Here is a 16,296-nt window from a genome sequence, read left to right on the forward strand (position 1 = left end):
AGATACATAAGACCTTAGAAAGACACAAATATTATTATTAAAATTAAGAATAAACCAATATGAATTTTTAGTAATTTATTGATTTGTTACAAGAAAGGTTGCAAACAAAGCTCATAATTTTAATTCATAAAAACAAATTTTGGAAAAAACAAGAGTGAAATAATTTGAGGAAAAGGGAGGGGGTGATATGTAATTTCAGCATTCTCCGGATTCTTGTGTCGAGCCTTGTTTTGCTGCCACGTGTTGTTTCTTCAGCTCTTTGCATGAAAATGGATTACGGGAAACGGGGAAGGGAAACGGGGAGAGCGGGAAACGAAACTTTTTTTTGCAATTACCACCTTGAGATTTATATGAATTATCTCTTTTCTAAATTTTTCATATTTTATTATTTGATATACATGCAAAACTTAGTTTAGGTGGTTTATTATTAAAAAATTCAGTAATTTAATTTTTTTAATTAAAAATTGGTTGTTCACCTTGGTTATAATTTTTATATGTAAAAAGTGAAAAATTAATCAATGTTATCATAATAGGAATTTATAAATTAAAAATAAAAAATCAAAATTATGGTTAAGTTATGCTTATTAAAAAAATACTGTTATTGCATTTTAATATATGAATTAATCAAATTAACTAGAAAAAAATTTGCTTTTAAAATAAGATCAATTTTGATATTTTTTTTAAATTTTGTAAATTTTATGATAAAGAAAAGGATAAATTATCACTAAATTAAAATAACAGTCCAAATTTTATCTTTTAATATGCCATTTTTAAAATCATTTTAAAATAATAAATACAAACTTATATAATCCTGTTTCTTAATCTCAATGTGTTGAAATGAAATTTAATAAAGTTTGAGGGGGTTTTGAGGAAAATTTGCTGTACGGACCACCGACGAAAGTGAAACGCGTTTCCCGAACGTAACCGTTTGGTGTTCGAAGCCTCTCAATAATAATATCCAAACTCAAAAACAATATGAAAATTTAAAAAATAATAATAATAAAAAAGTGATTTTTTTTTTCCACACTCGATCTCTTCCCGCGAACGCGATCGAGCTCCATCGTCTTCGATTTCTCTACAGCGATACTAGCGATCTTCGTTTGTTGGCACTTTGATCGAGTTCTTCATTGAAAAAGGAGTGGTTTTGGGTTTGGATCGAAGCGGCGGAGTGAGCGGCGCTGGAGGATGGCGCTGTTTAGGAGGTTGTTCTATCGCAAGCCTCCAGATCGACTTCTCGAGATCTCTGAGAGGGTTTATGGTATTAATGCTTGCTTATTGGCTTTGTTTTCTTGCTTAGATCTTTCAATTTGGTGGTTTTTTGGTATAATTTGGTCTAATCGCTGTTATTGTTGTTAATGGAGTTTGGTTGGTTTTTTAGGGGTTTTGTTTGCTTTTGATTGATGATTTTCCGATGAAATGCAGGTTTTTAGGGATGTTTAGTTGGGGGAATGAGTGGGTTTGCAAATTTGGGTGGGTTTGGAAGCATTACCTTGCCAGTTTGCTGAAAAAACACTACTTTGAGTTCATGTTTGATGCTGTTATGCTGGTTTTTGTTGTTTGTGCTTTGAATTAGTGCCATTTTCTTTTGATTTGGAAAGCAAAGTTGGTTGTACTGTTACTGGGTTTCAGAACAACTTGTTCATTTGTTGCTAAATTTCTTGTGATGGATTTGTGGTTGTAGTGTTTGACTGTTGCTTTTCAACTGAGATTTTGGAGGAGAATAAGTACAAGGACTACATACGAGGCATTGCCAACCAGCTTCATGACTACTTCCCGGATGCCTCATTCATGGTGTCCAACTTTCGGGAGGGGGAACAGAGAAGTAGAGTCTTTGACATTCTGTCTGAGTACGACATGACGGTCATGGACTATCCTTGTGAATATGAGAGATGCCCATTGTTGCCATTGCAGATGATACATCACTTCCTTCGCTCAAGTGTGAGCTGGCTTTCCATGGAAGGGCAACATAATGTGCTGCTCATGCATTGTGAAAGGGGAGGATGGCCTGTGCTGGCTTTCATGCTTTCAGGGCTGTTGCTTTACCACAAACTTTATACTGGAGAACAGAAGACTCTGGAGATGGTATATAGACAAGCTCCAAAGGAGCTCCTCCATTTATGTTCTCCACTGAACCCACAACCTTCTCACATGAGATATCTCCGATACATATCAAGACGGGGCTTGGAATTGCCTCCACAAGACAAACCTTTCACCTTGGAATGCATGATTCTTAAAGTGGTTCCTGATTTTGATGGGGAAGGAGGTTGCAGACCTATAGTTCGTATTTACGGTACTGATCCTTTGACCTCTGCTGGTAGAAGCTCGAAGATCTTGTTCTCATCTTTAAAGACCAAGAGACATGTCCAGTGTCATGGCCAGGTAACGCTTTATTTTGGATATTAAGTGATACAACTCTCTTTGAACTCAAGGAATATCTATTATAATCCTGAACTGATTTCTGATTGCAGGCAGAGAGTGAACCAATAAAAATACATGTTCATTGTCATATCCAAGGGGATGTGGTTATTGAGTGTGTACATATTGATGAGGATCTGGGCCAGGAAAGGATGATGTTTCGGGTAATGTTCAACACTGCATTCATTCAATCTAATGTTTTGCTGTTGAGTCGTGAGGACGTTGATGTGGTGTGGGATGCTAACGACCGGTTCTTAAAGGAATTCAAAGCAGAGGTAACTGCCTGTTTTGCTTATTTCGGATTTGGAGTGCCTGTTTCTGAAATTATATTAGTGTGATAGCATTTTCATGCCTGAATCAGATGCACTTTCAAGATTTTGATGCTGGAGAATCTGATACCACCATGGAAGCAGCCATAGATGAGGATGGGACGGAAGTTGCTTCTACAGAAGAATTTTTTGAGGCAGAAGATATATTGAGCCATGCTGATTGGCAGGATATCAAGAGGGACTCTGATATTGAAGTAATTGAAATAAAAACTGCACTAGAAGATCAAAATTCCAATTTAAAAATCTCTTCTCTAGTTGAAAGGCAATTAGAGAGCCTTTTGCCACACAACTTAATTGCTGTGCATGAGGCAAGTGGTGGTCTTGAAACTGGACCTCTCACAGAATATACAGATTATAAAGTGGATAATGATCATTCCAGGCAGGAGAAAGATATATTTGTTGAAAAAACATTCAGTTTGGCTGATAGGACCACAGTTGAAGAGACTAACACATCGAATGCTAGCAACTTTAAACAGGACAGTGAAGAAGGTTCTATTAATCTAGTTGTGGATGAGAAGAGTATGATAAAAGACAACACTCTTACTGAAAAGTTGTTTACCTCATATGATAATGATATGATTTCGTTTGATGGGAAGAGCATATCACAGACTAACAAGAAAGACACCGAAGAGTTTTCAACTCTATCTGTTGATGGAAAGAGTATGTTCTATTCCAAGCTTGATGCACAGGAAGTGGCTGGCAGAAAGAAACCTATCCTGAAAGACAGCAGTTATAGGTCAGATACACCTGATGTGGCAGATGAATCGAGGTCTATATCAGGATTCATCTATCACCACAGGGATGTGGGCAATGTTAAGGCGGACAATAAGGCGGGTTCTAGTATCTCAGGAACTTCAACTATGGTAGTTCAAGAGGAGGGCCTATTACATAATATGATTTGCAGCCATGATGTAAAAGATGTCAAGGATAAGGCAGTCATTTTGGATGAGACAACAATTTTGATTGATGAGAGAAGTGTCATAGGAATAAACAATCACACCTTGGATGTTAAATGTATTATTACGCAAGCAGGTGAAGAGAAAAATGGATTGGAAAAGAGTAACTTCAAACAAGATGAGAATAGTTTAATATCTGAAAAGTCATTTGCTTTGGATCATAAGAGAAACAAGTCAGAAGTTCCTGCAAGAATAGAAGGTTTCACAAGATTTGGAAACAAGAATTCCAAGCAAGATATAGTGAAGATTGACACAGAGAAGGAATCTAGTTTAGATGACAATATTCACAAGTCTGTGGCCTCTAATGTGGCAAATGAAGTCAGGCCTAAATCAGAAATTCCTAATGGGAACAAGGATGCAGATAATGGCAGTGGAACCAAACTTAGGGCTGGGTCTAAGTTACTCAACTTGGGGGGAACTGATATTCAAAAGCAGAATCACGAGAAGTTGTTGACCAAATATCCATGTCCTCCTCCACCTCCACCTCCACCTCCACCTCCAAAAAAACATCGAACAAAACTGAACATTCTCCTCTTTTTTCACTGAAGTTTCCTGGAGCATCTACTGAATCCCATCCTCCCCATCCTCCACCAATGTGCCGAGGAGCATCTACCGGAGGCTCTCTTCTGCCTCCTGAATTGTCCACTGTATCAATGCCTTCTGCCCCAGTTGTTTCAGGGCTATCCGTCAAAATTCCTCCCCCTCCACCACCTCCACCACCACCACCTCTACTATCGCCTGTGAGAAATGTATCATGTGACCCGCTGTCTCCACCACTACTTCCACAGCAAATGAGAGCACCTCAAGGTTCTTCACCACCCCCTCCTCCACCTCCTGTAATGGCTGGAACTACAAGAGCTCCTCCATTGCCACCTCCTCCACCACCCATGCCTTCTAAAAGTGCATCATTATGTCCTGTTACAATCGCGCCTGCGCCTAATTCACCTCCACTTCGGCACGGAAAACCTCAGTCTCTTCATCCTCCTCCAACAGCATCTGGCCCCCCTCCCCCACCACCACCTCCTGGGTTGCGGGTTGGAGTCCCTTCCCCACCAACTTCCCTTGTGCCACGTGCTAGAGCTCCTCCACCACCCCCTCCCTCCAGAGGACATGCTCCTGGTCCTCCCCCTCCCCCTCCCCCTAGGGCTTTAGGTGCCCCTTCACCTCCTCTGGGTGATTGTTCTCAAGCTGGCACAAGAGCCTTGTCACAAAACCTCATGCCTGGGGGAAGAGGAAATGGACCTGTTCGACCACCCGGCTGTCCTGCAACAACGCGAAGATCATCTTTAAAGCCACTGCATTGGGTTAAAGTGACAAGAGCAGTTCAAGGAAGTTTATGGGCAGAATTGCAGAAGCACAATGATGCTCCTAGGTATGGATCAGCTTTATTTTATTTTTGGGTTCTTCAATTGTTCTTTCTTATGTTATTGACATTCGCTTTTTCTCAAGGACCATATTGCATTGTGCATCACATTCATTGCATCTGACTAACCTATGTTGAATTGCATGAAAGTACTTTTTATTTCTTCCTGTGATCTTTAAATTTACATGAATGCAGTGGCTCAGAATTTGATGTGTCAGAACTTGAGAATCTCTTCTCTTCGGCAATTCCAAAATCTGATAGGAGCAAGTCTGAGGGGCGTAAATCTCTTGGGTCAAAAACAGATAGAGTTCACCTGGTAACTTACCAGTTTCTGCAGAATATGACATTTTATCTCCTTAGTGATTTGTTTGTTTTCAAACTCTGTTGTGCATTACTGCAGTAGCTTTGCTTCATATCAATCTCTACAATCATTTTGTTCTTTCTCACAGTATGAATTCTTATCTCCTTGGTGAGCTGTTTGTTTTCAAACTTTTTTGTGCGTTACTGCAGTTGCTTTGCTTCATAGCATTTTTTCAATATATACAGTCATTTTGGAATTTAGAATCTAAGCAGAAATTGTGTGTTGTTTCTCTATGTTGTAAGATGTGAATATGAGACTTGAATTAGTGGTAACTTAAATATAAGTGTGACAAAATTGAAGAAGAGCTGTAATGAAGATTTTTGGAAAACGAAGGTTGTTGGTGCTGATCTTTATTGTTATGATAAGTTCAGTTAAAATTTATTATGATTGAACTGTTTTTCATAAAAGAGCTTGATTTTCTATACACAAGGATACACCAGGCACTAATTGAGGAGCAAAGTGTTGTGCCAGTGATTTTACAGAAACAGACATACATGCATCAGATCCAAACATGCACTTAGTAGAGTTAAAATATTTTTAGGAAACACGCAAAGGCTAATATTCATGGAAAGACAACAGTTATTTTTGGTATACATTGCTAAACTATTTGAAGGACAGTGGTCCAAGCATATTTGGAACACTCATCTGCAAATGGCAAGTCCTTTGAAAAACTCACATTAGCATGATTAAATGTTAGCATTTATTCGAATGTTAAGTTATCAGGAAGGTTAATTTTCTTTGACTTACTGATTAATATGATTCAGAAAACTTGATTCAGTTGAACTGTGACCTTGAGCTTTATAATTTCTCTTAAAGACTATTTCTTGCTGTTTTCTTCTAGTATTTTTATTATTTCTTTTTTTTGTTTAAAGTTGAGTTATTTGCTTACTGTATTCAGTACTTTATCTCTTTTCTATTGTTTATTTTGTAGATTGATCTAAGACGGGCCAATAACACTGAAATTATGCTCACAAAAGTCAAGATGCCACTCTCTGATATGATGGTAACCTATTAGCATTTTGTCACTTATGCAGAAGGAATTCTATTCAAAAAATAAATTTACATGTAGAAAGAAATTAATGAGTCTTAATAGTGATTATCGCTTCAAAGCATTCATGCCAGGTTGGATAGCCATCAAACCTTTAGTTCTGAACTTTTTAGCATAGGATCATGTGAAAAGCTGTTTCATTTATTTTCTATCATAAAAAATGTCACATTTACAGTGCCCAATGATCTTATTTGGAGGATGAACCCCTTTTTTTGTTATTTGAAGGATCTCCAGAGAAAGAATTTAGTTTTAGTTTCATGGATTCAATTTATTTCCATGTCTCCAATTGGCATTGTACAGAATATCATGTAAGAACTTAATTGACCATATTCTTTCAGAAACAATTCTGGACTCTGTTGTTAATAAATTTTAGTTAGATAACTTGGAGCATGAAGTGTTCAGTTGGAGTTATAAACTAGCACATAATTTGTTTGGTAATTAAATCATTTTTATGTCAGCATATGGCATAGTGTCTTACTATATATTGCATGTATGTATTATAAGCGTAAAGTATGTGATTTGCACATGTTAGATAAATTTGAATTCTGACTAATCAAATATTACTTCAGAGTGCTGCCCTAGCAATGGATGATTCTATTTTGGATGTTGATCAAGTGGAGAATCTCATAAAGTTTTGTCCGACCAAAGAGGAAATGGAGCTTCTCAAGGTTCACATGAGAAAATTTCTTTTCTTCTTTCTTGTTTTAATGGAATAAACTCGTATGCCCAGAATTTGTAGCGGTGATCTCTCCTCGAGGAATGGGATCTCTCACCAATCCAACCATCAATCCTAGACAAGTTTAATAGTTATATTCTTGTTTATCTGCTTTTTATTTTTTGTTAATTTTTTTTTTTGATATCAGGACTATAATGGTGATAAGGAAAAACTTGGAAAGTGTGAGCAGGCAAGTTTCCACTGAAAGGTTACTTTATTGTATATATATATATACCTTCAGTTTGCTATGACGTCTGAGAATATTATCTGCCCAATTACACAGCTGAATATCTTTCATTTGCATCAGCATGATAATGATGTATTGCTGTGCATTGAAATAACTTGAAGTCTTTCCGAGAAGTGAAAAAAAGAAGTGGATATTTAGATTTGGCATTTCCAAAAATGTTACTCACATGATTTATCCAAATCTATAACACGTCATATTTGTTAGATGCTTACCTAACTCATGCCGGATAGGTTCTATCCAACCTAAATGCTTAAGCCAATGGAAAGAGAGACCTAAACTTACATATTAATATCAAGGTTTACCAAATTATCCGGATGTGGAACCAGGAACATCATTTCTCTTATAATCATTTTATCATTTTGTTGTATTTGGGTCAGCTGCACATTTGGTGGCATTCTATATTCATGAAAATGATTTTATCAATAAACATTCTTTAATCAATGGCCATAGGAAGATTAGTAGTCTGAATCATAAATTACTCGATGAGCTTCAGAAGAGTTAGACGCCCTATAATTCTGTGTCATGTTGGGCTTCTCTTAATGAACCATTTCTCAAATGGTGTCCGAAGTTCCCATTATCTCCTTTCGCATGTTTCCATAAAGTTTGCTCATTTTTCTTACCTACCTCACTGTAAAACTAAGATCTTTTGAGAAAAAGAGGTGTCCCCTCCATGGTGGAGAGTTGTCATTATATAACCATAATACAAGCTGAATCTCAGCCCTATAATACAGCTAAATTACAAATCTTCAGCCCTATAATACAGCTAAAACAGCTAATATATCCTAAAAAGGAAAGTAAAAGATTTACATATATTTTGGTGGCTTGATATATTGCATAAAATCTGCTAATCATTAGATGGACAGCTAATTTCTTTGACATCCTCCCTCAAATTGATGCTGGCAAATCTACAAGCATCAATTTGCCAACAAGGAAATTATGCCGCTGACGTGTCATGGATTTGGTAAAGATGTCTGCAATTTGTAAACTAGTAGATATATGTGGGAGAGTGATAACTTGGTGGTCGTAGGCCTCTCTAATAGAGTGGCAGTCAACCTCGATATGTTTCGTACGTTCGTGATAGATAGGGTTGGCAGCAATTTGAATGGCACTAGTGTTGTCAGCATGCAATGGAGTTGGTTGATTTTGAGGAAAGCCAAGTTCTGTGAGAAGGCCTCGCAACCAAATAATTTCAGAACAAGCAGCAGACATGGCACGGTACTCGGCTTCAGTTGATGACTTAGAGACATGGTTTTGCTTTTTGCATTTCCATGAGATAAGAGCATCACCAAGAAATATACACCAACCAGTAGTAGATTTTCTGGTGTCTGGACAACCAGCCCAATCTGCGTCACTATAGCCTTGTAGCTTCAGTGAGGAACCAGTAGGGAAAAATAGGCCACGATTAGGAGTGCCAATGATGTATTGGATGATGCGTTTGACTGCAGATAGATGGAGATGCCGCGGCGATTGCATGAATTTGCTAACTGTATGGACAACATAAGAGATATCCGGTCGAGTGATGGTTAGATTAGACTACCAACAAGCTTTCGATATAAGGTAGGATCTATAAGAAGCTCTCTTTCATCTCGTCGATATTTCACATTAACTTCCATTGGGGTTTCAACAGACTTATTACTTGTGAGTCCTGCTAATTTGGCCAAATCCCGAATATATTTATGTTGATTTAAGAAAAATGCCTTGACGGTGATGATGTACTTCTAACCCCAAGAAGTAAGTGAGTTGACCAAGGTCTTTCATGTGAAAAGTTGAATGTAACAATTTCTGAATATGATTGATGGCTTGCATATCAGAACCAGTTATCACAATATCATCCACATAAACAAGGAGTACAACTATACCTTTAGATGTCTTTTGAAAAAACAAAGAGGAGTCATATTGGCTTTGTATATATGAAAAACCAAGAAGAGTAGATTGAAACTTTTCAAACCATACTCTTGGTGCTTGCTTCAAACCATATAGAGAACGTTAAGTTTGCAAACATCATTGGGTGAAGTAGACATACCAAAAGGAAGCTTTATATAAATATCTTCCTTGAGATCACCATGCAAGAATGCGTTTTTGACATCCATTTGAAGTAAAGGCCATGTTTGAGATGCAGCAAGCGCCAATATGATTCGCACAGTGGTCATTTTAGCTACCGGTGCGAAAGTCTCATCATAATCTAGGCCATATTCTTGCTTGTTCCTAAGAACCACCAGTCGCGCCTTATAACGTTCGATAGATCCATCTGAATGAAGTTTGATAGAAAATACAAATTTGTTGCCCAAAGGTTTCACAGATGGGGGGCGCGCTACAACATCCCAGGTTTGGTTTTCTTCAAGTGCAAGAAGTTTTGTTTCAATAGCTTTCCGCCAACACTCATGCTCCATTGCCTGCTAATAAGATGAGGGAATAGAAACAGAGGACAAGGTTGCGGTCAAGGATGTAGGATTAGGAAAACCATACCTATCTGGGGGTCGACTAACTCGAGTACTATGTCTGCCGATGGTAGGAGTTGTTGCTTGAACAGGTTCAACAACAAGAGATTCAGCTTGAGGGGGCCTTAGAAGTGTGGTAGTCTGATTTGGCATAGTGTGGTTGCGTCTATGATACACCAAAAGAGGTTTAGGAGATGAGAAATTTGTAGAAGAGTTAGTAAACAAAGGAATAACAGAAAATGAAGAAGAGGGCTGTTCTTGGTGGGTGGGGAAAAAATATTGATTTTCTAGAAATATTACATTCCTAGAAACCCGAATACGCCGCAGATTAGGATCATAACAAATAAAACCTTTTTGATGTGCAGAGTATCCTAGAAAAGCACACTTAACTGATTGAGCAGTTAGTTTTGTGCGTTCAAGTGGAGGAAGATGAACATAGCACACACAACCAAATGTACGAAGATTAGAATAATTTGGAGTATGACCAAATAACCGAGTGAAAGGAGAGACATGGTTTAATGAAGGAGATGGTAATTTATTAATGAGGTGAATAGCAGTGGAAAGAGCTTCACACCAGAACTTGGAGGGCACAAATGACTCTAATAAAAGGGTACGAACAACATCGAGAAGATGACGGTTCTTTCTTTCAGCCACGCCATTTTGTTGAGGGGTTGAAGGACAAGACCTTTGTGAGATTATTCCATTCTCTTGCAAAAATTCTTGAAACAAATGAGACATATATTCACCCCTATTGTCCGAGCGCAGAATTTTAATTTTTGCAGAAAACTGGGTCTGAATATATGCATGAAAAAACTTGAAAACTGAGAATACTTCATTTTTAGAATGCAAGAAGTAAATCCATGTGAAACGACTATAGTCGTCAATAAAAGTAACAAAGTACTTGTAGTTAGAATGAGAAGGAACTGGTGCCATACCCCATACATCGCTATGTATCAAATCAAACGGCTGAACTTCATTCGGAGTATGAATGGGAAATGGCAAAGTTCTACTTTTACCAAGTTGACAAGAATTGCACTTAAATTGAATATCACTACGAGAATGTGACCTTTTATTCCCAAGCAAACCTGATTTCAACAAGTTAGAAAGAACAATATTGTTTGGATGTCCAAGGCGTTTATGCCAAGCTTGAAAATCAATATGAGTAAAATTGCAACTGACAAAGGGCAATGATTGACTAGAAGGAAAAGAAAATTGGATAGGAAAAAGGCGTCCGACTTTAGGCCCCCTCGCGATCATCCTCCCTGATTGTTGATCCTGCACAACACAAACAGACTTTGAAAATGCCACATTGCAATTATTATCAACCAATTGGCCAACAGAAATGAGATTAGTAGTAAGACCAGGAGAGACAAAGACATCAGTTAGGGAGGAAGAAATATCACCAGTGGTTGTGATTGGTAAATGGTTGCCATTAGCAGTATGAATCTTAAGATTTCCTGAATATTTGTTTGTATTTGTAAAAAAATGAGCATTATTTGTCATGTGATTAGAAGCCCCAGAATCAAAGTACCAAGTAGATGATGAAGAAAACATTTTACCCGAGAGTCCTAAAGCAGAAAATGCAGAAATGATCATTTGTTGAATCATTTCAGGCGTTACAGGCTGAATCGGAGCATTTTGTGTCACTGCTGCATTCACAGAACTGCTAGAGCTTGAAGGCCCAACTGAAGTTGTATATGCTGTCTCAGATTTCTTGGGAGGTCGGATGGTTCATTCCTTGATAATATGGCCATTTTTCTTGCAATAATTGCAGAATTTTTTAGAGCAAGTGGAAGCATAATGCCCTAATTCTTTGCAACAAAAACATTGAACAATGCGAATATCTCTTCCTCTCGGCTTGCTGTGTGCTGCATAAGCCATAGGAACAAAATTAGATTTTTGTTCTTTTAGGGTGTTTTGAGTGAGAAGGCGTTGTTCTTCCCGAAACAAATCATTGAGACATGCATCCAAAGAGGGAACAGGTTCTTGATTCATAAGATTAGACCTCGTTGCTTCAAATTCAGATCTCAGTTTCATGAGAAATTGATCTCTTTTAGTTGTTTCATGGACTGCTTGAACAGATTTGAGGCCTTCAATAGGTATGGTTGCATAAACAATATCCATATATTCAGCCCAAAGATTCATGAAGCAAGAGTATAAATCAGAAATTGAAAGACTATCCTGTTGAAGAATGGCTAAGTCATGCTCCAATTGGAATCGCCGGGCAGTATTATGTTGACTGTAGAGTTTTTTTGAGAAAAGTCCACATTTCGGCTGAAGTCTTGAAAGGTCGAAGATTTAAGACAATGTTGGGTTCGACAGATCCTAGAATCCAGACCATGATTTGAGCATCCTTGACCTCCCATTTGGCATGCTCGATCTTGTCTTTGTCTTTGTCGGGAGAAGGAGTACTGCCATCAACATAGCCCCACAAGTCTTTCCCTTTGACAAAAATCTGGAAGTGGAAGGCCCATGCTGAGTAATTCTTGCCATTAAATCGAACTAAGAAAGCATCATACTTGTCTGAAGACATGAGATCGAGAGAACCTGAACAAGAGTAAATAGGGATTAGAGAAAGAACTAGGATGAAATGGACAATTGAACAGGACAGATCAAAATTGTAGCTCGGATACCATGTAAAACTAAGATCTTTTGAGAAAAAGAGGTGTCCCCTCCATGGTGGAGAGTTGTCATTATATAACCATAATACAAGCTGAATCTCAGTCCTATAATACAGCTAAATTACAGATCTTCAGCCCTATAATACAGCTAAAACAGCTAATATATCCTAAAAAGGAAAGTAAAAGATTTACATATATTTTGGTGGCTTGATATATTGCATAAAATCTGCTAATCATTAGATGGACAGCTAATTTCTTTGACACTCACATTATCCGCTTATGAATATAGTTGTTTTAAAATCATTTTGTGTTCACATGATCATAATGAATTCCTGATACAAAGCACTTAAATATAATTTTAGACACCCTTGCTCTTGATTCGTGTTGAATTTCTATTGTTGATGTATGACCACATACTCGGCATTTCTAAATATTAATGATGCAGTTCTTCTTGGAGCTGATGAAAGTCCCAAGGATGGAATCCAAGTTGCGTGTGTTCTTTTATAAGATTCAATTTGGTTCACAGGTGTTTTGGAGCTTTTGATTTTCATACCTATGCATGTGCACAATTAGACAGTTTGATGATTGACTCTATTTGTTTTCAGGTCTCAGATCTTAGAGAGAGTTTGAGCACTATAGACTCTGCATGTGCACAGGTAAATAGCGTACTCACATAGCCACATAGGTACATACATATGGATGCATATGTATAGTATATTTGTATTTTTTTTTTCTTGTTGTGGAGGACGATTTGCATTTTTTTAAAATACTTTTATCATGGCAATCATGTGTGTTATCATTCACAGATTCGGAACTCTGCCAAGCTGAAGGAACTCATGAAGAAAATTTTGCTCCTTGGGAATACATTGAACCAGGGAACTGCAAGAGGTAGTCCAGATTATCGTGTAACCTTTAGACCATCTATGTGGAAAGCTCCAGAGTGCATGGCAATGTACTAACTGGATACAGTTCGAAATAGATAAATGATAAACAATGATATATCAACAGACTTAGATGAAAATCTAAAACAGATCTGGAGGGACCTGTAAATTCTTAAGCATTCTTCTTCGTAGGAAGGGACATAACATCTCTGATTTAATTTGTGCAGGTTCAGCTATCGGTTTCCGTCTTGACAGCCTTCTGAAACTTACAGATACTCGTGCCACTAATAATAAAATGACCCTGATGCATTACTTGTGTAAGGTAGTAGAGTTTTTGTCTTTTTCTTTTTTTTTTTCATGATATATTATATGACTAGTTGATGCTAGGAGTTATAAATTACTCTCAAATGTGGTTATTGAAGTTACAAACATTTGATCTTGCAATGTTCTATATAACACTTTTAATGATATTTCTGTTTCCTTCTGATGGTGTCTGTTTTTATTAGTAAGGATGCTTTTTTTTTTTTGGTTATGGAATCCAGGTCCTTGCATCAAGGTTCCGTCATATTTTGAACTTTTATGAAGATCTTACAAGCTTGGAAGCTGCATCAAAGGTTATACCGCTTAAATGTGTTTGTTGTTGATCATACAGGATTCAGTTTTATTTTAGTTTTATTGTTTGGCTAAAAATGATATTTTGCAGATACAATTGAAGACATTAGCGGAAGAAATGCAAGCCGTTGTCAAAGGGTTAGAGAAGGTTGAACTAGAATTAACTGCTTCAGAAAATGATGGTCCAGCATCAAAAGTCTTTCGCAAGGTATGCTAATCATTCATGTTTGCTTCTTTGACTTTTCTTGCTTTTTTTTTGCATGCTTGTATGCCTGCAATGGCACAATCTTGTTTAGGCTTGTCATTGTGATGCATCTTATTCTTGAACATGAAAGGAAAACAAAGGCATTTCTTCTTATTCCCTCTTATGCTTGTATTAATGTTTTTCATTTTTTTGAAAAAAAAAGACGAGAAAAGCATTCTTCAATCTTTCAGGGATTTCCTTCACAGGGAACCTCCATTTTTTTAATAATTAAATGGTGGAAAAAGTGCTTCAATGGTTGTTGTCAAATTCCTTAGTTGCCATACCTGGTTAGGTTACTTCAATACTGAAACTGATTCTCATAACATCAAGACATTCAAATAGTGCTGATGCTTTTATACAAGACTTTGATTCTATTTTCTGCAGCATCTTTTGCTCTAATTTTAGATCCTGGCATTGCAATTCAGAGATGATTTATATCATCACTTTTCATCTTTTAATGGCATCAAGTTTCTGAACGTCCATTTCTTGTTTCTATATTTTTAATTTACTAGACAGTGAAGGAATTTACCGCTGGCGCCAGTGCTGAAGTGTGTTCTTTATCATCTCTATATACTTCAGCGGTACGCAATTATATTTTTCAGTTGTTATTGAGATTACTCATCAGCATAATTTGATCTTTATATATATATATTCAACTCTTTTATTTATTCATATACTTCAAACCTTTTTGAGTGCAAACAGGGCAGAAATGCAGATGCACTTGTCCTATATTTTGGTGAAGATCCTACACGTTGTCCCTTCGAACAAGGCAAGTTTTTTATTATTATCCTTCTCAGAACATTGGTATTTCATGTTATTATGTTTCATGCTTCCATTCTACAAAATCAACTTGCTCAAATAAACCATTCCACTAATTATACTTAGCATTGTACTTAACAATTGCAGTCATCTCAACACTATTGAACTTTGTACGAATGTTCCGGAGGGCGCATGACGAGAACTGCAAGCAAACTGAACTTGAGAAAAAGAAAGCTGAGAAAGAAGCAGAACTAGAGAAGTCTAAATCTATATCCTCAACAGGTAAAACTCTCCGATGACCGAATTTTTCGTATTTTCATACACTTCAATTCTCACTTGAGATTTTGCTTAGGACATGATCACAAAAAACGTAAGACAACAACAATCACAGCAAGTAAAGAGGTCAAGAACTTCAAAGCAACAAGGAAATGATATTAAACAAGAACAACAAATAGCATTCTAGACCTCAACATCATTAGTGCTATTGGTCTCTACCTGAAGATCTTATTCACTTCTTTTTTTCGGCAAATTCATCGTCATAACCAGGGTCAGTGGATCACAGAACATGAGCCAGCTGCTGCTGTCACTATGCCGCTGAAAGCCGAAAATTTCTTAGAAGAATCACTACAATTCAATTAACCAAAATTTTCAATGGTATTCACACTCTCATTGTTGTGTTCAATTGGAAAAATAAGACATTCTAGTGCTGATGATCTCTTTATTTGCAGATATAATTGAGAGAAGGTTTATGCTGATGCATTCTGGATGTTATTATTGCATTTCAGTCTCCGGATTAAGCAAGACCAACTCATAATTGATCTTCAATATTATAGTTTAGAAAGTTAATATGAGCAGCGATTAAATAAATGTATATTTTATAAATTGTATAAAATAAAATGGCAAGAGTATTGTAGTACAAAATAATAGCTCATGATGCCCATGTTATTCAGGTTTTTGTTGGAGTAAAAGTGATAATTTTTGGGATTTTTGTAATGCATTTTCATAGCTTATTTTTAGTAATGATTTTGTCAATTTGCTTGTTTAGATTTTAATTTAGTAGGAATATGATCTAAGTTCAAAATTTTGAAAGAAAAAAATAAAGTTTGGAAATTGGAACAGCCAAGCTGTAAAATGCATGTTATGAAATTTCACTTTTGCATTGTTTAAAAAAAATTTCTCTTTTGCAAAAATTTATTTTTAAAATGTCAATCTAAAACAATTGGTCAAGTAAAATGTTAGACAGAATAATAAATTTAGTTCTCTCTCACTTCTTTTTCGTTTTGATCTCTTTACTCAGAAATGCTATC

The 16,296-nt window shown here is 36.8% G+C and overlaps 1 protein-coding gene across 1 annotated transcript; it reads left to right on the forward strand.

Annotated features, from left to right (window-relative positions):
* The first annotated feature begins 1,007 nt into the window (after positions 1–1,007).
* LOC120274522 (formin-like protein 6) lies at positions 1,008–15,799 on the forward strand. Its single transcript, XM_039281067.1, is given in 20 exon segments — positions 1,008–1,258; positions 1,682–2,379; positions 2,469–2,690; positions 2,777–4,177; positions 4,180–5,072; positions 5,259–5,379; positions 6,356–6,427; positions 7,042–7,140; positions 7,336–7,377; positions 12,939–13,019; positions 13,099–13,149; positions 13,300–13,381; positions 13,602–13,696; positions 13,917–13,988; positions 14,078–14,194; positions 14,743–14,811; positions 14,933–14,999; positions 15,137–15,271; positions 15,342–15,643; positions 15,718–15,799. Coding segments are annotated over 19 exon segments (4,470 nt in total). The 5' UTR covers positions 1,008–1,185; the 3' UTR covers positions 15,422–15,643; positions 15,718–15,799.
* The last annotated feature ends 497 nt before the right edge of the window (positions 15,800–16,296 follow it).

Source organism: Dioscorea cayenensis, chromosome 13 (assembly GCF_009730915.1).
Source record: "Dioscorea cayenensis subsp. rotundata cultivar TDr96_F1 chromosome 13, TDr96_F1_v2_PseudoChromosome.rev07_lg8_w22 25.fasta, whole genome shotgun sequence".
In the NCBI taxonomy this organism is placed as follows: Eukaryota; Viridiplantae; Streptophyta; class Magnoliopsida; order Dioscoreales; family Dioscoreaceae; genus Dioscorea; species Dioscorea cayenensis.